General features: G+C 41.6%; 2 protein-coding genes across 2 annotated transcripts in view; one reads left to right on the forward strand and one right to left on the reverse strand.

The window, feature by feature from the left end:
* WDFY4 (WDFY family member 4) overlaps window positions 1-27,186 on the forward strand; it is a 140,337-nt gene that overhangs the window by 85,254 nt on the left and 27,897 nt on the right. Inside the window, exons 43-50 of the mRNA XM_059821010.1 lie at window positions 3,563-3,711; window positions 4,849-4,969; window positions 7,424-7,509; window positions 8,943-9,005; window positions 22,564-22,606; window positions 23,416-23,535; window positions 24,100-24,217; window positions 24,917-25,026. Of these exons, the coding sequence (XP_059676993.1) occupies window positions 3,563-3,711; window positions 4,849-4,969; window positions 7,424-7,509; window positions 8,943-9,005; window positions 22,564-22,606; window positions 23,416-23,535; window positions 24,100-24,217; window positions 24,917-25,026 (810 nt within the window). The remainder of the gene's footprint in view (window positions 1-3,562; window positions 3,712-4,848; window positions 4,970-7,423; window positions 7,510-8,942; window positions 9,006-22,563; window positions 22,607-23,415; window positions 23,536-24,099; window positions 24,218-24,916; window positions 25,027-27,186) is intronic.
* Window positions 11,906-12,685, reverse strand: LRRC18 (leucine rich repeat containing 18). The gene has a single exon (XM_009817166.1). The coding sequence runs from the start codon at window positions 12,683-12,685 to the stop codon at window positions 11,906-11,908; it is 780 nt and encodes a 259-aa protein (XP_009815468.1).

Below are 27,186 nucleotides of genomic sequence, written 5' to 3' on the forward strand. Positions count from 1 at the left end.
GACCTCTGAACTGACTTGGAGTAGCAATTCTTTTGTCCTTATTCCATAAAAATGCTATGCTTAGGAGATTGTGTGGCATGGGTAGGTGTGTTCCAGTGACATGGTTTTGTGACTTTAATTTCCTTGCATTGTATTTTTCCCTGGAGGGGCCATTCCAACACTACTACAGTCTGCAGGAATAGATGGCTAATCTGCTTCAGTGTTTTTTAAAACTGTGTAAAGATTGTTGGCATCTTCAGGCATGTAATTCCTTCAGAAATCTGGCTCTTGAATTCCAGAGCAGGTATGCTTTTATCACTATTTGCTTAAATGCAACTGGAACATTTACAAACAGCTTTTCCAAAAAATAAGAAAAAGAAAAAAAAAAACAAACCCACGCCTTTAGCTCTAATTCCCTCATACATCTGAATGAACAGAGCAATCAAGAGATGCAGGGCTTTGGGCAATACCTTAGAAGGTAATTATTCAATTATTTTATGTCATGTTTGCTTCATTGATTAATGATTCTAGTGGCTGGTGAACTGGATTCTGTTCTGTTTTGACAGAAAAGGAAAATTTTTATTTAATCTATGGTAATTTCAGGCTGCTTGGTGTTTCAGTGCAAGACTGTAGGTACAAGACTGTCCTGGTGGGGGTTCTTTAGTACACCTCTTTGTCAGATCTTTATTACTCACCTGGAATGAAATGCGCCCTGTTCTCCAGATGCGAACAACTGACTCAGCCCAAGGGCTCTAGTATTTCTAACAGTGCAGATGTATTTAATTCTGTTGGGGGTGATAACATAAAATTGAAGAAATGGATTTGGCACTGGTGACTGTTACTGGTTGGATAGTACAGAAGGCAGAATGTACTGGGGCTTAGAGTTTAAGGTTTGAGAGAGAGAGGTACATTCTCTTTTCCCTCTCAAGACCTGCTAATGTGTCCTGGTCCTGCCTTAGGTAGAGTAACAAAGTGATTATTTGTGCCAGACCATATTAGTGATCATGAGCAGGCCCCCTTCACAATCCGTGAACCTCCCAAAGCCACACACATGATCTCTGGCATATGGGCTGGATTTGCTGAGGTGGATTTCTTAGAAGTCTGGATTTCAACTTTGTGTCCATTTAGCTATTTTACACAACTGCCTGATGTTTCAATATCCAGTTACCTTCCTTTTGGGAAGAAGCGATCTTTCTGCTATTTAATTGCCTCAGGAAACCCTGTCGTTCACTAATGTGAGCAGAATGCAGCAGTGCAAGCATACATGCCTGTAACCACGTAATGGCATGCACACACGCAGGCACTCCAGTTCAGAGAGTTCTGGGGTTGGCGTATCCCCGCAGGGACAGGCATTCCTGTGGGATCTGCAGGAGAGGTGACAGAAAAATGCTAGCTTCCTCTTACAAATAATTTAGAGGGGAAAGAGAAAGAGATTGAAGGGATTTTCATCAAAAATTACCCACAGAAATCTTCCAGGGTTGGTTTTTTTCCAAACCCAGAATGAAAACAACCTTCTGTTCCCACTCAAGTGATTTCAAAATGAAACCCTCCATTTTGTTGGTAAAATAATTGCTTTTCAGTAAAAAAAAGTAAATGTAGAAACAAGATTTTATTTTGATTATTTATGTATTTATTATTTATGTTATGCTGGCATCCAAGACTGAAAGCTTATGTAGCAGTGCAGGTCTGTTTCAGCTGACCTGAGTTAGCCTGTGTGTATTTTGGGATGAAGGCAAGGAAAGTTGTAGATTTGGTTCCAGAAATAGTGAGGTAGGAACAAAGGCAAAAAGCGAAGGAGAACCATATTTACTCTACATAACATCAAGTAGACTTTACATGATCAAGTAGAACCAATGCTATTTCTGGGTCATTTTTGCATGCGCAAAAAATAATACAGGACCCCTGTTTTTATAAAGTTTGGTAGAGGTAAGATCATTGAGATCTTAAAAGAAAAAACAGACTTTGTGATACTTCTCATACTTGTCAATCAGTTCTCTCAAGAACATTGCACTAGATTTCTGAACCAGCAAACTTCTCCTGCTACGTAAATACCTCTCAGATCTAATCCCTCTGTATGCAGCCCTCTGGTCCTTGCAGTTTCAGATGGACTCAGCTTGCAAAATTTTACAGTAATTTCTGGATTGCATGTGTTCAGGATTGTGTTGATTTACAGGGGGAGCTCAGCAGTGAGCAGTTTTCTTAGTGTGTAAGGTAGCATTACTGTTTTGTTGTAGTATGAAAGTTGGAAGGAATTTTTGCAAATAGGGGGTGCTTCATCTGAGACTGGGCTAATAGGCTGATGATTAGCTCCTGCCTCCCTCCCTGGGAATGTAGGCAATACTGGTTCAAAGTTCTAGTCCAAACAGCAGTGAATTGACCTTGATCCTTCCAACTGTCTGCGCAAACCAGTAGACTGCTCTTTTGAAGCTGAGTATATACATAAGATTGAATCAATAGACAAGAAAAATAAGGAACTTCATGCCTCTAAATGTTAGGGAAATTCTTTGCAATGAATTACTGCTTGATTTTAAAATCAGAACTTTGTTTCCCACAGCCCACACAATTTTCCAGATTGTTGGGCTTTTCTGCTCTCTCTGTTGGTTTGTTTCCTTTCTACACCATCTCTCAGCCATAGAAACTGTTCCAGAAAAAAGGCTTTTTTTCTTTATCAAAACTGTTGAATTCCCAAGAAAACTTTCTATGAACTGGCATATATGACTGAAGAACTACTTTGTTGAAAAATTCCCAGTGCTTCTAAATTGTGGGTTAGAAATTCCTCTATTTTAAGGGCCAAGTTAATTTGCTCAGGAGGAAGAAAAAGAAAGTGAGTCTTAGGATGCCAAGGGAGGTTTTTTAAACTATTCCAGAATATTTAACTAAATCTTTAAGACCACTAGAATCATAGATTCATGTATTTTGATTGGCCTTCTACACAATATAGGAAGGAAAAGTGCCAATGCAAGGAGTTTTGTGTTACTGAGATTTCAGTCCATTGTATGCTGATTCAGCTGGCCACAGTGAGATAGATACCTAGAGTGTTAGATCGTTTACTTGCTCATTGCTCCTTGGGATCCTTTTGCAGGATTTTTTTCAAGTATAGATTTCACTGCCATCTAAATAAAAGTATTTGTCTCTTCTCTGTATTCTAAATATTTATATATTTATTATATTCCACTGGTATTCTGTATGATGCTGTGTAAGTGACTCTTCCCTCAGTGCTTCAATCCTCTGCCTGTGTAGTAAGTATTGCTGTCTAACAAAGTTTTGCAGTGCTAACTCCTGCAACATTTGCAAGCTCTTCATGTTCTGTAGTGATGTTGGTAAATACAGCCACAGATGGATGGGGAAGGAACAGATTTACTAGGGGAAAAGGGCATCAGACCCTCCCACAACTAGTACCACAGAGGCATGCACTGTCAGTCTTACGGTGATTTTGTGGCTGCATCCCTATAGACCTGCCAATCAAAATGCCAGCTAGTTTGGTACAAAGATATGTCCTTCTGCATCATTGGATCTTGCTCCCTGCTGTCCCTGTCTCCTGTGTTACCCACTGCTGGCTTCATTATGCTTGCTTCCATACTAGGTCACATTCAAGTGTTCTGTGGCAGTTGTGCAGGGGCATACAGCATTGGAAGGAGTGCTGCTCTTTGGCAAAGATCACTTTTACATCTGCGAGTGCTTTGTGTTATCCCCTCTAGAAGAAGTCTACTGTACACGTCACTGCTTGTCCAGGTGAGTCATTCTTTCCTCCCAGAGATCTGCTTGGTTAACTTCAGTATTGGCACATGGATACCTAGAATTTGCACAGACTTTGGGGGGATTTCAAGAGGGATATTAGCAAAGCAAGACGTTTTCCATCCTTTCCATCTGTTCACAGAATTGTTTAACATAACTAACATAGGTGCTTGTTCACAGGCTCTGGACGTGCAACAAGGACTTCCAGCTCCAACAGATGGAGATAGTGGGCAGTCTAACATATACGTTGCTGTTTTTCAATTCTTTTAAAGTGTTGTTAATGTTTCTTTCTGACTGGCTCCCATCTTTTATTTATATGGAACAGTCATTACAAGAGCCTTTAGCTTCATTGTCTCCTAAGTTTTTATTTGTTTCTCCAAGACAAAATCGTAATTAATATTTGGCACACTGCTATCATCTTTGACTCATGATTTATTGAAACTGATCAATATTGAAAATGAGTCTGTTAGACATAGCTCTTTACGCATACTGCGTGCTTATGTGCGAAGCCCAGTGGGACAGTGAGTAACTCAGTGTTTTTACTCCCTGACTGTCTGCTCTGCATCCGATTCTTACTAAGTCCAATATCAGTCAATCTGATCAGGTGACTTAAGGATCGATTGGACTGGGTCCGATAAAAGCTTAGGTTGTTTTTCTAAGGGATTTGCTATGGGCTAGGCTGTAGGTAGCAATTGCAATAAATGTACACAACTAAAGTAATAATGAATTAATTGCTTAATTATTAGTTCCAATTAATTACTGTTTATAATAGCTATGTGTCCATATGGTGCTTACCCTTGACCCAGGCTTTCAGGTTCTCCCACCCAGCAACTTCCCTTGCTGCTTCTTAGACTTCAGTGTGTGCAAAACATTGCTGTCTGTCTATTTGCATGCACTAAAATAATTCCAAACCTACCCTTAGCCTCCACAGGATCTTTATTTTATTTTGGGAACTAGTACGAAATCTGCCTTCAGTATTTAGCTTTGTTTTCAATTCATGTATGCCCCAGTTGATCTTGCTATCTCTTAGTATTTTTAATCTTCTTTAGGGAGGACTTGGATGCTCATGAGGGCTCTCCTGATCTTATTTTGTTTCAAAATAATTTTTCTTTCTTTATATTTTTTCTCTTCCAGCATCAGTGATCCATTTATTTTCAACTTATGTCATAAAGATCATGCTGTGGGAGACCAGATGTGTTCGCGTTATTCGTATCATGATATAAAAGAGATTCATCTGATGCGCTTTCTTCTGCAGGTAGGAACTAACATGCTTGGTCATTTGAGGGAAAGCTGCAACAGCAGTGATGACATGTGGCTGAAAACTACTTGCACTACTAAGACTCCTGAGATTTCTTCACTTGAGTCCCAAAATGCTTTTTCTTCCAGCATTGTTTTATTAGCCTTTGGTAATACAAACTCCTTCCTATATTCACCAGAGCGTTTAAGCACCCTCACTGGAGTGGTTGGCTCATTAGTTGTTAGACTAACAATGTTCTTCACAGTTTATCTCAATGTTTTTGAAAATAAGACTTGAAGTCAATTTCTTGTGTTTTGATGGAAGCTCCCAGTAAGCGTTTGACTTTTAGTAATGCTCAGCTCCCACAGACTTCAGTAGTTTTGGACATCAGTGGATTATGGGTATGTGTAACACACTTACCCTGGGCCTTTTGGAATAACTTTCAGGTCGTGCATGTGAGTCAATACATGAATCATAAGTTGGAGCAAAAGATTTGAGTCCTCTGTGCCTTTAGCTGCACTACCCAGAAACTACTCATTACCTGTGGCCTTTTAGTTTTGACCATTACCCTTTTAGTTTTGACCATTACCCTTTTAGTTTTGTCTGGTTTACATGAGCCTGTGAAGAGAATCACAGAAGAATTGTAGCTAGAGCTTCTTGCAGCACCAGAGCCTGTACTTGCTCTTTGAGGATTTTGGTACAGTCTAAAGAGTAATTCACAGATTTCATCTGAGAAAAATATGGAGTTTTGAAGCAGCCATAACCAGTTACCTGTTATTTTTAATCCATTTTTGGAAGGCTGAGATTCAACAGAGAATTAAGAAATCATTCGTAAAATTCAGAAGTTGGAGCAAATGGGACTGATAATTGTCTTATGTCATGTGGTATGGCACTCATCCATGACTCAGCCCTGTTTTATTTTATATTTAATTACGTATGCAAAATGGAAAATTTTAGTAGGTGAGACTGCTTCAGGGTGTAGCATATCTCAGTGGTTAGGTCACTCTCCAAGCACGTATAGGAATGTTAAGTCTTGTTCTGAGTAACTGTATGAAACTTATTTTCTTATGTCACTGGTGAGCAACCTGAGCAACAGAGCTGTCACCTCTTCTGTTTTGTGAAGAGCATCAAAACTACCAGTGGAATCTTACCGCCTTCTCATATATTCACATGTCTGGGTACCCATGGATTTTTTTAAACATGTAAAATGGAAATGTTTTTTGTGACCCAAAGTGAAAAATGGAGATGAGTAAAAACAGTCTTTGAATGGGCCTGGGGCAAAGGTGGGGCTTGTTGGTTTAAGAGTTTCTTGTGGTTATTTGGTTGTGGGTTTGGGGGGTTTTTTTTGTTTGTTTGTTTCTTTTTGCTTTGTTTCAATTAATGAACTGAAAACTCGGGTATCTGTATCAGGCTCTCAAATTCTTGCATTGGGACTCCAGTGAAAAAATATTGCAGAAAAAGAAGAAAACTGATTCCTTGTGCTTTCCCTGCAGGACAGGTGGATCAGCTGTTTAGGCATCTACTGTGCCTCAAAGAGCTGGTCTCCTATTCATGCACACAGCCCAGCTGAGAGCAAAGCACTGTGAAACCACACAGCCCAATTCTGTAATGGCAACACGTGAGCAGACTTGGTTTGGAAAGCTGATCTTCAGAGCAAATGCTGCAAGCTGTTTATTGTCAGAGCTGCTCTCATATTACCTTTCTGCTTTATACTTCATTTGTGAATCATGTATGGGGCAGTTGCCATTGTAGTGTTTTTCTAGGTTTGTATTCCGCCTGCCACATTTGGATTGAAACTCCTGTCTGGGTTCCCAGACACTACACATTGTTTATAGTTTTACTTGGCTGACTTGGGGAAAAAAGGGCCACTCACTGAGTAAATAGTAGGATTATATGCAAATTCCCAACATAACAATGTGTGGAGACATCATGGAAAAAAGGGGGTGAAGTTTTCAACTTTGATTATTTAAAGCTTCAGTGAGAAATGTCATAAAATTCCCTTCCTCCTCTGATGCTTTTAGTCAGGAGAAATTATTTTGGCATTTCTGTTGAGCTCAGTATTTGTTTAGAAAGCAGTGTGGTTACTTTCTAAAAGAATCTCTTATTTAGCATCGCTTCTTCATGTTATCTTTCTCACCTAATTAGAATTCTACTAGTGTCTTGTTAATCACACTGAGATTTCAAGATAAAAATGCTTCAGAAGCAGCAGGAGGAGGCAGGTGATGGAACCAATATCTGGATTTTGGTTTTGCTTCAGAGAAGCATTTGAACTAGTCAACCCAGCAGGACCATTCCTACAGTTGGAGAAACTGGGAATATTAGGCATATTTTGCTACACTTCTTCACACTTGATACGAAGTCAAGGCCCTTTTTTTTTAAAGGCCTGAAGAATTGGACAGGCCATGATGGACTCTTTGCAGCACTAGGTTTTGCTCTGCAGCTCTTCACACTGTAAATGATTTACCTTTCCAGGAGATCGCCTTGGAAATATTCTTCAAGAATGGTTACTCCAGATTTCTTGTCTTCCATGACAGAGACCGAAATAAGATATTTAAGAGGTAATCACTACTTCGTAATAACATGTGAACACCCATGTGGCACTCCTGGTCTATTGCCCCTATTTATCCTGGCTTCAGATGTCTGTCTTGTGCTGCCCCAGGAACTGTTTTCTTCTGTTGCAGCTCCTTGGTCTTTAACGCGTTACACTCAAGCAAAGCTATGAAATTTTCCTTTTTGCTGACCTGTGAATTCTTTGGACCATTATATAGCCATTGATTTATCAAGGGAGCTAATGCATGTGCGGGACACTTCTAGCACCTGGTGGTGTATTGTATGTCCCTGCACCTCAGGAAATAGCAATTGTAGCTGCGCTGCTTTCTCTCACCTAGATGAGAGAGCCACCTCCATCTCGCCTCACAGTACTGGGTAAAAGAAGGTTTATTACTGCTTTCTTCCAACACATGAAGTGTCATTAGATTCTTTAGGAATAAAATGTTTTTGTCTCTCTGACTTTGTATCTTTGGTGTGGAGTTAACTTTTAACAATGGAATTTTTGTTTAAAAAACATTTCTCCTTATGTCCTTGTCTTGATGATGGATCTTGAATGTAAGACTATAAAGTGATTAATTTGCACTTTGTTTTCTTGCTTTTTTTTTCCTACTGCAGTTCTGCCTGTTGTATCAGGTTTACTTTCACTGTCCTTTACACAGGGAAAATACTTCAATACATAGTACTTCCTGGGGTAAATTCTGCAGCCTGGACTGAGGATTGGTACTGTTAATTTCTAAACAAACATAGCAGTTCCTTCTGCTCCTGAAATCTCTGAACAGTTTCTAATGGAGCATTGCTTAAAAAATCACTGCAAATTTATCCAGTCTTCCTTTCTAAACTGGCTGGCTAGTGTGGCTACTTAGAATCACCAGGTTCTGTCCCAGAGCCAGCTGCTTTGTCTAGCCCTTATCTTTGCTGTCTCTCAGGTCTGACAAACATCTCTTGGAGGAATCTTGTGGAGGCAGTTCAAGATAATATTTTGGTCCTCAGCTGCCTGGGTTGCCCCTCAGCTGAAGGTCACCAAACCTATGTATTTCTTCAAGGGTCATAAACCCCCAGTGAAAGTAAATAGGAATGGCTGAGAAGTGGGTTGGTACTCCTTTCTGCCATTTTTGCTAGATAAATGTCTGAGTGGGTTCTCATTCTCTGGCTTTAAATAATTGCACCTTAAACCACCTGCTCATAAGCCCATATATCAATTCAAGGCCCTGTTTGGGAAAGAAGCTGCTTTTATCTGGCCCATAGGCAACTCCTTAATAGTAAATGTATGCTTTTGCTGTGTTGCCTTGCAGCTTCGTCCTAAATTAGAGTCTCAGTGAAATGCTGTGGTGCCCTTCAGGAAGAAAGTTGCTGTCAGGACATGGCATAGATTATATACATATGTAATGTATACAGATAACCATTTAAATTATTATAATGTGACCTTTCATATCTCCTATAGATTTTGCTCTTTCCAACCTGCTTTGAAGTCGAAGGGGATAACAGAAGAGTCCCTGAATATAAGGTAAAACATAGGAAACATTGGATAACTGTAGATAACAAGCACAATTCTGTGAATAAGGTGCACCTTAAATAAAAGCATCTATTTGTGCCCCCTATTTTAAAGATTCAAAGGTGTCCCCAGAACTCCGAAAAGCATTCTAATGTACAGCATTCACAGTATGAAGACATGAACATGTTGAGTAGCTGTCTGTGCATAGTTGATTAATAATTATTACCTCTTTAATATGACTTTATTGGTAAACTCTACACAGATCGTTAGTGTGGGAAAGAGACAATCAGGGAGGTGAAGTTAGAGCTAATCCATAATGCTTCTGCATAATGGTGTCTTTATTGCGTGGTTAGGACAGACAGTGATAGATGTACACATGGATGTTTCGGCATGTTACAGTAACTGTGCAGTGGAGATTCCAACTGGTCCCTCAGATTTACCACTGCAGGAAAAAAAAGTTATCTCCTAGTGGGAAGTGATTGAGAGCATGTTTCATGCCGACCTTGAGTTACTTGCATACCTGTAACTCTTCTCAATTTGGATATCTGAGGGACAAAACCCTATGCCTAATTGGTGTCCTCTGAAATGATCACCTGGAGGCTGGCATACTGTTGAGACCTGAGCGGCAGATTGCCCCTATGAGTTGTTGTGGCCTGTGTCAGCTTCATTTTAATTTTCACTCCGCCTGTTGTAGATCATTACCTATCTTATAAGTGAACATTTTCACCCCTGAGTACCAGCCATCAGCTTTCAGAAAGTATCAGTGCAGTATGTAAACAGCTCTGGCTAGAGCCTAACCTATGCCAGAGGTGACGGCTGACTCTATGGAGCATGATGTGTGTTCTGTGTGGAGTAACCAATAACTCACCCCAAGGTTTCCTTTGTCTGTGTTTGCTGGGTGCTCAACAGGTGGGAATGTCTTGAGACAAGATGCACTATGGCTGCAGGAACTTTGGGCTTTAGCTGGGCTTGTGATTATTGTGAGAAACACTTGACTTATGCTTAGTCTCAGAGACTGAAGCAGGCTGTATGTCTAAAGTAACCTGTCCTGAATCCCATAAGGCTCTGCCTTCAGTTTTACTCCATTGGCTGAGAGAGGACCATATGCACCTTATTCACTCTGAGAATGTAAGGGACCTTAGGCATAGCTTTGGCTAGGCCATGATACAGTATGAGCTGAAATAAAATAAACATAAGATAGTATGACTGCCGAAGTAATTATCCCAGAAAAGTTGTGCTAAAGTGGAAAGTTAGAGAAAATGACCACAGTGGGCATGCTTCCCTTTACCAGGCTCCAGTTTGGGAACTGAAGGACTGAGGACTTGATGAGTTTACTTCTCCCTCATTTGAATTCTGGAGCCGCTTCTGAGTTAGAAGAATTCAAGAGCAGCACGAGGGGCTCCTTCCCCATTTGGGGAGCAATGGTCATCTTCCATAGCATCCCAGCTTTTCCTGCCCTACCTGAGACAGGGAGGCAGGCCAGACTAAGCTCTTTGCCCAGACACACTATTAACTGCACAGCTGAAGCATGGAAAGAAGAAATTACTAGTTTGATGTATCATATGATGTTGAGGTAGTAGCATTTCTGGGAAACCCCATATCAGTTTTTTCACCTAGTCTGTAGGAATAATACACAGGAGTTCTGACTCCTAGGCTCTACTGTAGCCATTTAAAAAATTATAATGGGCTGTTACTGGACAACTGAGTACTTTGCCCCTGGCACTTTATTCTTCATTTAAATATACTTAAATGTTTGCCATCACCATATGTTACTGTGGCCACAGCCAGCACCTCTTCTTGTGTCATGCTTGACTGCTTTTATAATCTGCTCACTGCTTGTACCTGTATATTGCTGTTTGCAGGCTGTCAGCACTCTCTGCCCTAGGGATGTGATTTGAGTAAGTTAATGCGTGTGCTCAGGTGCACACGTGCATGCACACATGTGAACAGAAAACTAAAAGTACTGTGGGGACACCAGACCTGATTTCATCAATTCACCAGCTGACTCTTGGGTCATGGAAGAGGGTGACTTTTCTTCTCTTAGTCACTGCTTAAGTGATATGCCCAGGACCCTTAAAAAGAGCAATCTTTTCCCTACCCCTTCTCCCTTCTGTACCTTCCTTGGAGGGTGACTCAGAGGCAGACAAAACACAGTGACTATAGGTGGTGGTGCTAATTGTGTCACGCAAGTTAGAGATCATTGCAGCCAGGTATAGCACCCAAAATTCCAGAGAACTTGCTTATGCATAGTCTGGCCCCTTGATGGCAAATAGGATCACTGGTTGTTTAGCTCTAAACATTGTGTTTGCACTGCTTAGTTACTCCTGAGCGTAACATTTGTCTGCTGCCTCTGCTGAATTGGAAAGGGCTTATGGTTCCTACACTCAGAGTGCCTATCTGAGATTCTCTGAGGGGTTGGTAGTAGCCACCAGCAGCAGAAGGTTCCCAGGTCTGTTCCTTTTCCTCCAAATGGTATTTACTGAGACTATTTTAACTGTGTCTCACCCTATGAAAATGAACAGAACTATTGTTTGGGGCTCAGTGGTGGGAGTGGAGTTACTAGAAAAACCCATCTTTTTGAAGATTCCTTCATTGGACACATGCACACACAAGAGACCAAAAAAACCCCAAACAAACCCAAACATGGCAAACATGTTGTAGGAAGAGGCTCAGATGGAAATTTTCCTTTTCCCAAATGCTCCCTTTCCCAAATGCTCCCTTTTCTAAATATACATCTGGTTTAGTTGTTTTGTATTTTGTTTTAGAGACCACACAGATCTGCTGCTTCCAAAACTGAGTAGATCTTTAAAGGAAGAGAACTGCAGGAAAAGTGAGGAGGAAGGGGAGGTCAGCTTTTTATTAGCTTGGGCTGGACTTCGTGGGACATGGTCTGCAGACTGCCTTGGTGTATTTCAGGGATGTTTGCCTCTTAATCTCCATTCTTCTTGGTTATCCTTTGCAGAAGAATTGGGTGTAAGGAGTAAAGGGAAACTTGGCTTCTTTGAGGGGCTGGGTGTCACGTTCTTTAGCTTGTCCCTCTCATCCTGACACATCTTTAGGCAGGAACAGCACAGGTCTTTCTCTTGTACTAAGTAAAGTGTTTCTATGCGTTTAATGGAGTTGGCATGCTCTTCCTGCTTTGTTGAATCTGGGAAAGGGTTTCTTTTTGCATTCAGTTTCTTGAGCTTGGGGAGCTTTTTCACACTGTTTGGGATGGTGGTCAAGGTGTTGTCAAAGAGACCTATCTCCTTAAGTTCCTTCAGGGCCCCAAGACTGGTGGGAATACTGTCAAGGCAGTTCAAACCAAGGTTGAGAATACGCAGGTTCTTGAGAAGGTTCAACTCTTCTGGCAGATTTTTGGTGGTCAGCTTGTTGTTGCATATATTCAGGTATAAAAGGTTCTGAAGTGTACCTATTGCCTCGGGCAGCTCCTCGAGCTGATTACTATGCAGGTCCAGCCAGCGCAGTTTCTGGAACTTCTGGATGCTGCTTGGAATCTTTTTTAACATGTTTCTGCTCAAATCAAGTTCATCCACATCAGCGAGTTTCAAAATGCACTTGGGGAAGGTAGTGATACCCATCTTGCTTAAGTCAAGACGGCGCCCTCCGTCAAAAGATATCCGGATTGAATTTTTGGCAATTTTCAAGGTGATTTTCTTCCCTTTTTGACCTTTTGCTTTCCCCTTGGCCATCTTTCCACTGAGAGACAGACAGACACACCAGACTCTGTGGATAAAGTGTGGGAACTCCAGTAAAACATTTGAAAGCAGTGGCTGTTACTCCTTAATTAAAAACAAAATAATCACATAGTTATAAATTAACATGACTTTTTAAGGTCAGGACTTTCCAACCCTGAAGCTCCAACTCTGAAAGTTCTTCCTGAAAGTATTTTGAGTAGGTAACATTCTAATAATTTACAGTATTATTTTATTGCATTGTAACACCTATATTGCATTACAGGGTGAAATTACAAGTGGGATAAATTTGCTGTCTTTCATCCCTAGATACTGATTTGAGCTCAGCATGTAACAAAACTGAATGAAATGTGTTATTATCCGTCAGCCATTTGAGGACCAGAGCAAAACGTATTGTGGGTCTCAATCCAGTACTTAGGGACTTCACTAAAGGAAGCCACTCACTACAAGAAGGACATTGAGGTGCTGGAGTGTGTACAGAGAAGGGCAACGAAGCTGATGAGGGGTCTGGAGCACAAGTCTTATGAGGAGCGGCTGAGGGAACTGGGGTTGTTCAGTCTGGAGAAGAGGAGGCTGAGGGGAGACCTTATCGCTCTCTACCATTATCTGAAAGGGGGTTGCAGAGAGGTGGGTGTTGGTCTCTTCTCCCAAGTGACTAGCGACAGGACAAGAGGAAATGGCCTCAAGTTGCACCAGGGGAGGTTTAGGCTGGATATTAGGAAAAATTTCTTTACTGAAACAGTTGTCAGACATTGGAACAGGCTGCCCAGGGAGGTGGTGGAGTCACCATCCCTGGAGGTATTTAAGATGTGTGGATGAGGCGCTTAGGGACATGGTTTAGTGGTGGACTTAACAGTGTTAGGTTAATGGTTGGACTTGATGATCTTAAAGGTCTTTTCCAACCTAAATGATTTTATGATTCTATGATTCTAAGCTATTCAAAATTGTACTTATTCTACCAGACCAACAGGTTGCCTTCTTTACAGGTCTGGCATCTATTGACAGATTGGTTAAACATCCTGTTTAATGGACCTGAGATCTGGGCTCTGGACACTATTGAAAGAATAGGTATTTAAAGCAAATGATTAAGAGTCTTGTTTTAACCAGGACCTCAGGAACATAGTGGGGTCCCAGATTTGCCAGAACTGCTTGCAGTTGACACATCACTTGCAGAGCAGACTGCAACAGGGGGTCTCTGTCAGTGCTGCTTAATGACATGTTGAACCAGGCCTTGGTAAGCGTCTCCTGTGCTTTCAAGGACAGACTCTGGATACTCTAACATTGTCTTTCCATCCATGCTGTGGGATAGATGGACTCCCACTGCGAAGGCGCCCTGCCCTCAAAAAATGCGTGTAGGTGTTCTGATCAGACTTTTGACTCATACTGATGCTCATGATATGCTATGTGCTTTGTTGACTTGAGGTCTGTATTAGTAGTCATCCACTGTAGTCTCATGTTTTGTGAACTGTCTCTCTAATCGAGGGTCATCAAATACAGCTGCTAATTGTGGCTAGTGACAAAGGAAATAGGCTGATTCCCTGGAAATGGATGATATTGTCCCTCTCAGCCAAAGTGCTGAGAGGAGCATGGGTTACAGCTGGCTAATCTCAGGATGATCTGGGTGCTCTGGCATTTAATTGTGAAGAGTCAAATCGCAGCTTTGATGAGTGATTGTTTGGGACAAAATATGGATTTGTCTACAATACATTTCCCTATTAGAAAGGCTTCATTACAAACCCTTCAGGCTTTTTGGCTACTCATTAATCATGTGCAAATACGTGAAGGGGAAGCTCAGGCTACAACTAAGGCATTTCAGCTCCTTTTCAATCCCATGCCATAGCCAAAAATAATGCAAAAGCAGGGGGGATCTCTGCTGGTTACCAACCACCCTCCCAGGAGCTCTGTACTGAGGTAGATGCTTCAGAAAATCCTGGAAGCAGTACAGTGGGGTCAGTCTTACCCTGAGTATATGTTCCAAAATTGAATCTTTATTATTTTATATAAAAATATTTAAACACAGTTAAATCTTTCTGGGTCTGTCAGTCCCACATTTCTGTCTCTCACCAGTACTTACAGGACTGTATTACCATTAAATCTCAAGGCCTCTCAATCTCTCATTCTCTTTGCTGTATTTAACCTTACAGTGCCCCAGGGGCAATATCAATGCTATTCTTTCCATAGTGTAGACTGGTAACTGAAGCAAAGTACTCTACAGTGGAAAATTAAGCACTTTTTCCACCTTTGTTGATGTTAGCTTAAATAATTTGCCCAGGAGCAGGTAGGGAGTTCTGAAGATCAAAACAATAGGTTTCTTTAATCACAATTCTCTTAATTTAAGGATTTGATGCAATATTCTTGCTGGCAATTCTGTGAAGATAAAGCTGAGCTGCATGGGAATTTGCAGAGCCCTACTGCTGATACAAGGCACCCTGAGTCCCTTACTGGTGCACAGAGGGTGACTACCATGCTTCAGAAAAAGATCTGCAGGGCAGGTTCCTTACACTTTGGCATGATGGAAAGAGACTGTTTCCCGCAATTGATGTGAACCTGGTGACTTTGGGGTCCAACTTTATTTTTGTTTAAATTTTGTGTTGGATGAGTTGACCAAAACATTCAATGCATTTTGATCAGTGAAATTTTTCAGCCAAGTATGCCTTTAAAAAAAATGAAAGGGAGCCTCAAGGAAAAATATATTTTTTTTTTTCTAAATTAAAAATGGTAATTTCTTTTAAAATGCTTTTTAAAACATCTTTAAAACTCTCAGAAAGAAAACATTTTGTTTAGTTCCTAGTGATTTTTTTCTGTTACTTTTCATTTAAAATCCAAGGGGGAAACATTGACCCAAAACAGTTTCCTTTCTTAAGAATACCAGCTAGCCAAAAAATCGGCCTGTTCTGCAGCTGTCTGTTAGTGCTGGTTCCCAGTGCTGGTGCCCCTCTGTGCTGTGCGTGCCTGGGAGCACTAGAGGGAGCCTGGTGTAGAAGGTTGAGTGCTGGAGCCCTGTCTGGAATAACAGGACAGTTTAACCTTTTGGGTTTGGGTGCTTCTCTGTCAATAACCCTTGCCAACTTGTTACAAATTTTGAACCTGGACCTTTCAGATTTTTAAGAAGTCCAAACAAACAGAGCAGTATAATTTTTCTGAAGACAGATCTCCTTGTATGATGCACTGGATAATACCCAGACTTTAAAGAGATTTAACCACCTGATGGTAAGGTCAGGTCTCTTCTAGTCGGATTTTTTAAAATCCTGCCGTGAACATCTAAGGTGCACTGATCAGGATCCCTAGGGAGTCCTTATGCTTTCCAAGTGCTATTTCCTTTGGGTTAAAAGTGGGAGCCATGTTTCAATCTTACAAAACGGTGATTTTCAATCCCAGACATAGCGATCATCATTAGAGTTCTGCAGAAACACCGCAGCACACCAGACAGCTTGAAGGGGGATGAATAGCTCTCTTGTCTCTGCATGCTTGTAAACTAATTATCAGTGTTTCATAGGCCTGTAGCTGCAGATAATGGAGCTTACTTAGCCACGTCTCATTTTCTTTAGCTCCGCAGAAGAGGGCTCCAGTTCTATAGCCACTGGTATTAAAAATTCAGGAACAGCAGGAGCCCTCCTTGCTGTAAATGTTAATTATGCCTGTTCGATCTCATGCTCGCAGTGTATCTCCTGGGATAGCAGAGCGGGAGGTACCTGTGTTGCCCTACTGCAAAACGAATGATGATGACAAGAGGGAACTCTTTACTCGTTTTCGCAAAACTCTCACCCCACTGCCAGGTTCACCCTCTGAGTTGCTGGCAAGCCCTTGCCCAAGGGTGGGAGCGCTGCATTTCTATGCGATAAGGTCTTGCTAAAGAAGACCTTGACTAGAAAACTCTTTCCCTTTTTATCCACACTTGGTAAAATCTTTGGTCTGGATTGGGCTTCCGAAAGCCCAGGGCTAACTGCAGAGTTTTAGGAGTGTTTCACAGCCCCAGAGCTTTGAGGCTGACCTGATACAGAAATGAATAGAAAATGTGTGTTAAGGGCATCATGCTGTCTGTGGTGCTCTGTGTTGCTGGGAGCTGCAGGGAGGGAACAGACCTTGAGCATCAGGACCAGGACTGTCAGTGTCTCTGAGATCCAATCCTAGAAGAATACAGTTTTGGACCCTGATGATGCAGTCTCTTCTACCTGAACCTTTCTTCTTTGTTTCTCAGCATAGGGCTGGCAGAGGCAAAACAGGCCTTCTGCCTGTGACACTGTCTGGGTGTTTCAGGACCTCCTCCTCTGTGGTTCTGCCTGTTCTTTTCCTCCCATAGGTTGCTGTTTTCTACTTCACTGCGCGCAAAGCTGCACAGAACCATCTTGATCCCATCTTGAACTAGTCTATGAGAAAAGTTTCCTCTGTCTTTCCTCCTGGAAGTCTGCGTATTGCAGAGCAAGCTTGCCAAGCCCAGCAGAGCTACGCATGCCCTGCACCTCTCTGGGGGCAGGAAGGCAGTGAGGTGACATGTTCTAATTCACCCGTGGAATAGTTCTATGGAAATACTTTCATATAAAACTTAAAACTAGCATTCGTACAGTGAATGATTTTGCATGAAGCCAAGCAATTGTAGCTAGGGTAGGTTTTTATTTCCCTGCTTACAAGCCTGTTACCATTTCTTTGTTGTTGGATACGACCTGTTGTGGAAGAGAGATTAATTCACTGACTATCTTAAATGCAGTCTCTTGCTAACAGGCAGGTTTAGACTAAATCCTGCCATGAGCAAATAGAAGTTTCCTTCCTTACTTTTCTTACTTTTCTAGATCAGAGCCACTGTGCTATCACACAATGCAAGGTCACTTATAAAACTGAGGCCCACGAAAAATAAACACAAATATTGTTTCTTCTTAACAATTCTGCCAGACTACCCCCCTGTATAAGATCTTACCGGCTAGCAGCTAGGAAGACTTAGAAGGCAAGATACAGATGTCACAAGCTGCTTGGTTTTTTCAGTAGTGTGGGATGAGCCTTCATGGTCTGTACTGTGCAGTCGTCCTCTGTCTACTCTTCTTTGAGTAATGAATTAGTCTTTCAGTTAGTCTTTCAGTCTGTAAATAAACCTGTGAGCAGGGAGCACAGGACAATTTCTTTTTCACAGTCCTGCAAATTCTGAATCGTACTTCCTTGACAGAAAATGGCAGCCCTTCAAGAAACTTGTGTATGTGAGTGTGCAGGGGGAGGAGGAGTGGCAAAAAGGACTTCCCCAGCTGCAGGGACTCTCTATTCAATTCTCCTTCCACAGCCTATGAGACTTTTGTTCCTAAGCAACAGCAATGCTAGGTCCTTGGAGATCGTTAGCATAATGTTTGGTTCCAGCATGCAAGTTCAAGCTGGAGGGAAAAGAACTGAACTGCATGCAGTGCCTGGAAATGTTAGATTTCAAATTATGCAGAAAGAAAAAGCATCTGGACCTGGTTAGAAGCTGTTAGTCAGATTCTAATGTTGCCTTAACTGTCCACTTCAGTCATTTGGCTATTTCATTTTACTTGGCTGTAGCACAGTGTGAGATACTTTTGTGTGTGTGTGCGTGCGCGTGTGCTAAAACTCGCAACATTTGTGATACCATCCTTAGCACGTGCCAGATCGGATAGATACGGACACAGGAGGGAAGGCTCATTATGTGGTGCAGCAGAGAGGATATGAACTGCAGTTTCTATTCATCTGTGACCCTTCAAAAGTGCAGTTGGTATAACAATTCACCTTTGTAGTATGTGAATTTACTGGAATTTGTGACTGCGGCTACCAAGCTCAAGCTTTTAGTAACTGGTTGCAATAATTTCAAAATAGTATCTGGAAAAAAAGAACTATGAAAGAGAAATAGCAGTGTGTTTTGTGGCAGGTATTGTTCACAGGAGATGTAACACTGAGGTCCCTTTCTTGCTGATAGTGGGTCTGAGACATTATTGGCATGAAGAAGCGCATAATGTTGATGTGCTTGCCTGATTCCAGGGTTGGAGATTGCATTCTGCTTACCTCAACAAACTAATTGAATTTACTTGATGTTTTTCTTCCACGACCTGAAGTGTGCCTGGGTGCAGCATTTCCACAATGGAAATGTTATCCCTTTGTGTGGTTTAAGCCTGTGAATACACATGGTGCAAACAGTGTTCTGTAAATGAGGGAGATTCCTTTCTGCCTCCATAGCCCCTTCAAGACATTTTACTTCAAGGACACCTACTTTAATATTATACTTATTTATAAATTTTATGTTATATCTCTAGTCTTTGAGCACAGAATAAGAATACTCAGAAGATGGACTTGTACAATCAAACAAGGAGGACCCTGTACCTTTTTTCTAAAGTAATCTAACCTAACACTTTTCTGAGGTTTGAGAGAGACTTGATTGTTTCACAGGGAAAGCTAACATTCCTTTTGACTCTTCCTTCCTCTTTTAATAGTAAGACTTGGAGCTAGGTTGTGGCTTACCAGGAAGGGGATTTTCCTCACAATATTTTGGTAATTGCAAAGATTCTTCAAGAAAAGTGGTTTTAGGAGAGCCTTGGTACTGTTTTGCAGACTTAAGAATTCTGGAGGATGAAAGACAAAAATAAAATTAAAGCAGCTTTGTGAAGTCTAAGAACCCAATTAAGTTTATTGGAATTTTAGTATTAATTCAGTGGGGGCAGAATCTTATCCTTTGAGATTATCTCATCTGCAATGAATCTCCAAATGGGTTGAGGTCCACCTGTCTCTAGCAAATGGAGAGCACTAGCTATCACAAGAGTGAGATCATAGTCTGATGTTAATGGAAGAGGGATTAATAAATCACTTATGCGGAGTGTAGCCAAAGGTAGATCATCACTAGTACACATCATGCTTAGATTCTGCTGTGGCTAGTGCCCTAAAAATACCTTACAGATTTAGATATAGATAGATATGTAGGTACTTCTCTTGACTTCACATAACTTCACCCCCTCTTGAAGTTTAGTTATTTACGTTTATAAAGCACTTCTCCTGTTTCTTTTTCAAATTAGCCTTTGATTATTTATTTATTTTTAAATGCGCTTAGTGCAGTTGGATACCTGCGGTTGATCTACTTTGAGCTTTTGCTGTGCTGTCTAGAGAGGTGTTGGCTGGAGGAATGCTGATTGATTACCAAGGAAAAGGGAGGAATAGGTTTGAGCTGCCTGTAATGCAATTCATGTTCTGAGACCCTGCAAGTCGAAAAGGGAGAATGGAGAATTGCAGATCTCTGGGTACTTGGAGGGAGCATCCTGCCTGGTCCCCTGAGACCCAGAGGATGGCTCTTACAGAGGAGTGACTACATTTAGCCTTGCTTACTTTCATGACGTGGTGAACGCATCAACCTCTTTTGAGCTTCCAAAGTCAGCAGAGAGGATTGTTTTGACCCTTGTAGAGTCCTTATTAGCTGTTTAGGGCTTGTGACAAGCAGAGCAAGAATTCCACTAGAGGGTCATGGCACCCACAAGTCAACATATATTATGCATATTTGCATAACATACACACAGACTGGCCCAGTTTAGTCCTGTGTATAGTATTTTAGTTCCCTTATAATGCTCCCACTTTAAAACGTTGCATAATCCCCTGCTTTCTAACTCAGCCATAAATCTAAAATAAACCTGGGCAGTTTTAGTGAGTCTGCCCCTGTGGAAAGGGAAGAACTTAACCTGATCCCTCTGTGACAAACATCCTAATCCAATCACACTTCAAATAATGCCAGGAATCCTGATCCTGTTCTGTCCCTTTGAGATATTCTCTCTGAGTTCTAAATGTCTGTTGGAGACCTTACAAAGGCCAGTGGGGCAAAGCTCTGTGAAATCTACATATAGTGTGAGAGGGCTGAATTGTAAAGAGTAAGTGCTCATAACAACTGTTTTCTACTTTAGAATTCCTACATTCTTGAGCTACATGTGACTCAAACTGGGGGTGCAAAACCACCATAACTCTGCTCTAGTCAATGGACTTTCTTCTGATTTACATTGTGTAAATTAGACCATCTTATCTATTCATTTTTTTGGACAAAGAGTGAAGATCCTATTTTCCCATATCAGATATGAACTACATCTTTTTGTGTTGCCTGGTTTCTATAAATACAGCCTATCATTGTTAGGTTTCATATGCTTTGCAGGAGAACTAAACAAAGCTTAGAAGTTATAGACCATGACCTAGAATTGGTCCTGGGTTTCATGTTTGTTCATGGAATAGGTTATTACTTAGGCTATGCAAAATCCTTCCCTCAGATACACACTTTTCTCTGAAGAGAGTGTGTAAACAAGGAATAAAATACTATGTTGAGTAAACCATAGTGTTTTTCCTTTATATACACTATTAACTGGTCCAGGAGTGAATAGGCAGTAAAGTAATGATTCATAATCATGAGAGGTACTTTACAAGAATTTACCACTGCAAATATAATAAAACTGTAATGATCGTAGACCATTCCAGTGTTTTATTTAGATCTTTGAGGCTCCTTTAAGCCTAGCTTTGTGGATTTCTGTTGTGATCCAAAACAGAGCACGAGAGTGCAAAATAGCAGCTAGTTTTACATGTAACAGTTTTATAATCTATGGCTGAACTGATTTCCTTACACTCTGGGAAGTTAGTAATCCTGTCTCTGAGCTGGGACCTTAGGATTAGTTTAAAGTTCTACACTCAAAGGGAAAAGCACCTCCTACCACTAGTTATATCATATCATGTCAGTAACCCTGTTAACTTTGGCAGATCAAAAGTTTCTTTAATCCAGAAGCTGTCATTTGTTTCAGTTTGGTCCCTAGGAATTGACAAGAGCAAGTCCATGGCCTTCAGATAGTGACACATCTTCTAGCTCAGTTTTGTTTACTTGGAACCTTTGACCCTTTCACGTTTTCAGGTGAATTCCCCTGTTTAGAATCTGCCTTCAGCTGGTTTGGTTTTCTGTTTAAAGTTCCAGTAAAAAGTTACATTTTGAGAACAAAGCAAGTGGAAAAAACATATTTACTCTATTACTTTAAAAAAAATTGCCAACGCATTTTTTAAGGACTATGTTAGTTTCAAAGTGCTTTATGCAAAAAGAATGTCTGTGATATGGAGACTGAGACACAGCTGCTTTCAAGCTAGTATTTTCAGAATGCTTCAGAAAAGCATGAGCCTTTGAGAATAAGGCTTCAGAATAGAAACAGGCAGCCTTAATGGTACCTGTCACTATCACCCTAGCTCTACAGTGGGATGAGACCAGGAGCACAGACTGGTTAGCAGTGTGGCTTAGCTTGGAACAGCTGAGGACGTTGCTGTCCCCAGCTCTCCATCTGCCTCTGCTGCCAGGGCATCTTCTCTGCCTGTGAGTCAGCTTCTGAATTCTTGCAGTTTACCATGTGGCATCACTGCCACAGTTTGCAGAAATATCTTAAGGCAAACAGAATCCATCCTTAGCACCACCACCCTACTCCCTTCTTTTTTCTTTATTAAACATCATACTTTAAGTGGTACTTCATCCAGGAGCAGACTGGCAAGTAGTTTTAGGGAGAGTCAGCATGTCATAGGGAGAGTGACTGACAGTGGTAAACTCATCAGCCATCTGAAGCTGGGCCATCCCTGTTCATCAGGCAGAGCCTTCCTTCCTGCTGAAAGCAGTAATGAAACTTGCATCCTGTAGCACTAACCTAACTAATGACACTCTCTATTTTTGGAATGATTTGGTCAATGATGAAATGTCAACATTCTTGTTGAATGTTGGACTTGATGATCTTACAGGTCTTTTCCAACCTTAGTGACTCTGTGATTCTTCTGGTGTTGGTGTTCGCTTGTTTCTGTGGGATGAGAGCAGGGGGCACAGGGAGCACAGATGTGAATGTGTTGACTTTCTCTTATTGTTCTGAAGCAGGTTATTTCAATTGAATGTTTGTTCCATTCAGGAAGCAGTCAGGAGGGGAAAAGACAATGCTGCAGAAGTGGCAGGTAAGCTAAATCTTGGCTGCACATGGTTAAGCGAAGAATTTCAGCACCTCTCCGTGTGTCCCCGCACAGATATGTGTGCGTACGTATGTACTTCAAGGCCTAAGCTGTTCTCTCGCTGCTGGAGGTGAGGTTATTGGCAAGAGGAGCAGAGTATTTACATCTGGTTATCGCAGAGGTTTTGCTCCTCCTGCTGTGAAACATATGGTGCTACTATCTGGCAGATTAAGTGTGATTTTATGCACATTTTTAAACTGAAACCAAAGAGACCCACCTAGTTGAATGACTGTTCACAGATCATCTGTACATCTGAATCAGTGCACCTCTCATTTTCCCAGACGTTTTGCTGAGCTGAGAGATGCATTTGCTTTACTCTACCTCTGATCTTGGTGACCCAAGACACATTGAAGAAATCTATACCTTCTTGTTTATATGTAGCACTTTGTGCAGCCTTTTCTGTACAGGCAGTCGTCTAGGATTTTCCAATATACAGATTGCATGCATTTGGCTCACTTTTAAACTGGGAAAAAAGTGCTCTGTTATGCAAATACAACATAAAAGCAAGGGGTGATTATAGACAAATGCAAATGGCCTGTCTGAAGAAGACACAGAATGAAGACTCAGATTCTGTTGAATGGATTGTTGTATAAGAGATACTGTGCTGATCTGAATGGCAATGAATGATTGGTTACACTATTTATAATTCTTGTCCTGGTGGACCTGGAAACCACAGGGCTCTGAGGGTGCGTTTGAGGCATGGCTTTCAGGGACGGAGTTAGGAGATTTAAATGCATGTTTCCTTTCCCTGGCAGAAGAGAGAAATCAGCAACTTTGATTACCTCATGTACCTGAACACATTGGCTGGCCGCAGCTACAATGATTACATGCAGTATCCTGTGTTTCCATGGGTCCTCGCTGACTATCACTCCGAGGTCAGTGCTTGCTGCAGCACTCTGCACTTTCTATGATAGCAGCCATACAAAGGTTTGTTGAATTATGCCATTGAAGCAGAGAGGTCTAGATCACGGGTTCAAAATTTGAGATAGTTAATTTCAACTGTACTGATTCTTTATAGATTAGCCAAATCAGCATGCTGACGATTACATTCTGCCTCAGAAAGGTGGATGAACATCTGTTAAAAACATACCTAGTTAAGGGCAGGCTGCATCGGTTCAGCAGATAGGCAGGGTCAGGCTTCTGTCACCCCTAACAAGGACATTTGGACAGAAAAGCCTTGAGAGCAATTTGCAACCTGCCAGGTCCTTTATTTGTGAAGCTCCTTGTACATGCTGTCCTTTCAGTGGCACATGCTGCCACTCTCTTTCCAAGTCCCATCCCACTTCTGGAGATAGGTGTTTTAGTACTGAGTTTGCGGCCTTCTTGTATAGGTAAAACTTCCAACACAGCCTTGCTGCTATCCAGTATCACTGAGCTAGTCATAATGTCTAAGACTCGGGGATCTAAAAATCCACATCTTTGCTGGTTTTGCTTTTCAGATTCTAAACCTTACTAATCCTCATACATTTCGGGACCTGTCAAAGCCCATGGGAGCGCAGACTGTGGAGAGGAAACGCAAGTTCATCCAGCGCTACAATGAGGTGGAGAAGAGTGAGGGTGAGTGTTTCAGGATACTGACAGACAGCAGATGCTTGAGTCCCCTCAGGCCTTTGGGGATGATGGTGAATCCCTTGGAAAAGGTCACCCAAAAACTTTCCAAAGCTGTGGCTAAGGGAAGCACCATGTCAAGGAGATCCTCTCACTTCTGGATACAAACTGGTTGAGGGTTCAAAGAGAAATGACTTGTGCAAGCACTGCCTTACATGCCTTGTAGTGCTACATTCTGTCCTCTTCCCTTGCGCAGGAAGACATGCTAAAGCAAAAAGCAATGTTGCTTAGAAAAGACTGCGCTGTTAGCTAAGCTGCACGCATTAGTCTTGTCTGATAGCTAGATGTAGAAGACTGCTGCACGCAGCTTAGCTAACAGCTACTTTAAGAAAAGAAAACAGGATGTTGAGGCTGTTGACCTCTGGAGATCAAGATCTTTTTTGGTACTAATGAGGAAAAGGATGGTCTGGAAAGTTAAAGGCCTTATTCTTCAGAAAATGAAATGTGGAAGGCAAAAAAAGAACATCAGAGATGGTAGTAACTGTGCACATTCAATGCAAATTTTCAAGGGGTGCTTTTGCTCACAAATCCTTGAACATATCTGCTTTAAAGATCTGCTCTCTATTTAGCTGTGCTGTGGTAACTGGATGCTATGGGCTTGAAATTGTGATATTTTGGACTGAAATCTGATTTGTGTCCAATTTCTAGGAGACTTGTCAGCCCAGTGCCATTACTGTACTCACTATTCATCAGCAATTATAGTGGCATCTTACCTGGTCCGAATGGAGCCATTTACCCAGACCTTCTGTTCTCTGCAGGTAAAGGGACAAGATACCTTCCCTCATACACCTTGTTATGAATGATGTAGCATGTTATATTGGCTGTGTAATGAAGAGGGATTAATTCTTTTGACATTTTCTGTATACTCTGTGTGGACTCTGGGTTCACTGAAGGCTCTATGCTGTGGCTGTTGAATTCAGTGAAAACATCTTAATGGGAGCATGACTGATGCCTGATGATCCTGTTTGTTTCTGAGGGAGAAGGATTATTTAGTTTTGGTCCTGTGATGCATTTTGTGAGAGCTGAGGCATGTAAACACCTAGACAATGTTTAACTACCTGTTTGAACATAAGCTTCTGACTTTGGGGCATATGAGACTTTCATGGTACGTATTCTAAGCCCAAATGCCCATACAGTAATGCGGCTACAGGCAAGCACTTGGAGTTGGCTGTGGTGGCATAAAGAGCATTCCTGGGCCAGATGAGGATGCACAGGTTCTGGTGGGTGAGGGATGGTAGGGTTATAGGATCAGCTCCCTGAAGGAGAAGTGGAGTAAGACTACATCCAGTGTTCCAGAAGGAATATTTTGTTTTAGCTTGTTCTGAACTAGCCACTGTTTTATGGTGCTAAAAGCACTCCCTATGGAACTGAATTTCATGGAAACTGAACTTTGTGCTTACCTTTCCCAACTGGTCAGCATACAGGGGGACCAAATTTCCTGACTGCCCTTCAGCAGGCAGTTGGTGACACACAAGCACAAACACTTGGGCTGTAGCAGACAGTTGTTACCCTTATTTCTGTACTATGTGTTGTGTTATAGCAAGGTCTACCAGGAGGACAGGTCCTCAAAAGTGTATTTTTTAAGGAGTCTCTTGCTGAAATCTGTGTATCCTTATGGAGCAATGTGTGGGAGACAGCTAGGCCAGAATATTCCACACGCAGAGACTGCTGTACATATGGTGAGGACTGGCCATGCCTCCTGCAGCTCTCCAAGTCCTTTGCTGTTGTGCTGGTATTTTTTTTTTTTAAATGAACTAATACAAATAAAATGCTGTGCTAATTAAGTAATAAGCCGTATGATATCAGCTGTTACCAGCAGTAGCTGATGGGTTAGTGAACCACCTGAGGCAATGGTTACCATCGCACTCTGTGAGCCATATGTTAGCTGCAGTCATGAATAACTGTGGAGCAGTTATTTCTTGTGGTAAACAACAAAGGCTGCTGTATCTCACTGGCACACTTTTCATGCATAACAAGTTCCCAGTTGAGTAGCTGCTTTGCAGCAGTGTTTATGTGTGATTAGCAGGTAACCAGCATTTTTTTGGAAATAGTTATCTTCAAAGGCTGCTGAGATCTCAAGCACTCAAAATTTTGTCTGGATATGGATCCACTGAAACTGTTGAACTTCTTCCATTCTCATTCCTTTGCTCTTATGTTACTGCATGTTCAGCTGAGCTCATTGCTGTCATTTCCCCCAGGTGACTGATCCTATAGTGGCTTAGGAATTGCTAACTGTGAGATGCAGTCAGGCGAACACCAGACCTGAGAACTGTATGCTCAAGTCAAGAGCAGGTTGGAAAAGGAGTACTCCCAAACTTAAGACCTTGGAAGGGTGCTGAGTTGGGGACTGGGAAAGGTTCTCAGCATCTTAAAAAGTGGAAAAATTATGCTTATAACTGCAAACTACCAGTCTGAATGCACATGACAAGGAAATGCAACAACTTCGGTGCACCCCTTGTGAAAAACTGATGTTGGCATACCATCCTCTCTCTCAGGTCAAAGAACTGATTTGCACTTGACAACAGAAGAAGGCAGTGATGAAGCATTGTCTCTAGTAAGGGAACTGTACAGGATTTTACAAAACCTTATTTTACATTTTATTTAAGTGTATTGAGATCTGACTCTGGAGAAAAGTGTGTATGTACTTTGCATATTGTACTGGAAAGGATGAAAGACTGGATCATCGGGCAGGTGTTGGATGGTGCCTTCCACTTCACCTTAGGCAAGTACCTCCTAGAATTCCTTTCAGGTGTTAGTCTCAGCACTACAAAAAAGCAGCAAAGGTTTCTGTGTTTAGTGTCTTTGTTGGAAAGGCATTCTAGGACCCCATGCCCTCTGTAATTAGTGACACTAATTCTAACTTCTCTCTAGAGATCTCTTTGACTAGTTGCTTTGTATATACCCTGCTGAACTGTAGT

The sequence above is a fragment of the Gavia stellata genome, chromosome 9, assembly GCF_030936135.1.
Source record: "Gavia stellata isolate bGavSte3 chromosome 9, bGavSte3.hap2, whole genome shotgun sequence".
NCBI classification, from domain to species: Eukaryota; Metazoa; Chordata; class Aves; order Gaviiformes; family Gaviidae; genus Gavia; species Gavia stellata.

Excerpts from the sequence above, each read along its gene's own strand:
- LRRC18 (XM_009817166.1), bottom strand. The coding sequence starts at position 12,685 with ATGGCCAAGGGGAAAGCAAAAGGTCAAAAAGGGAAGAAAATCACCTTG.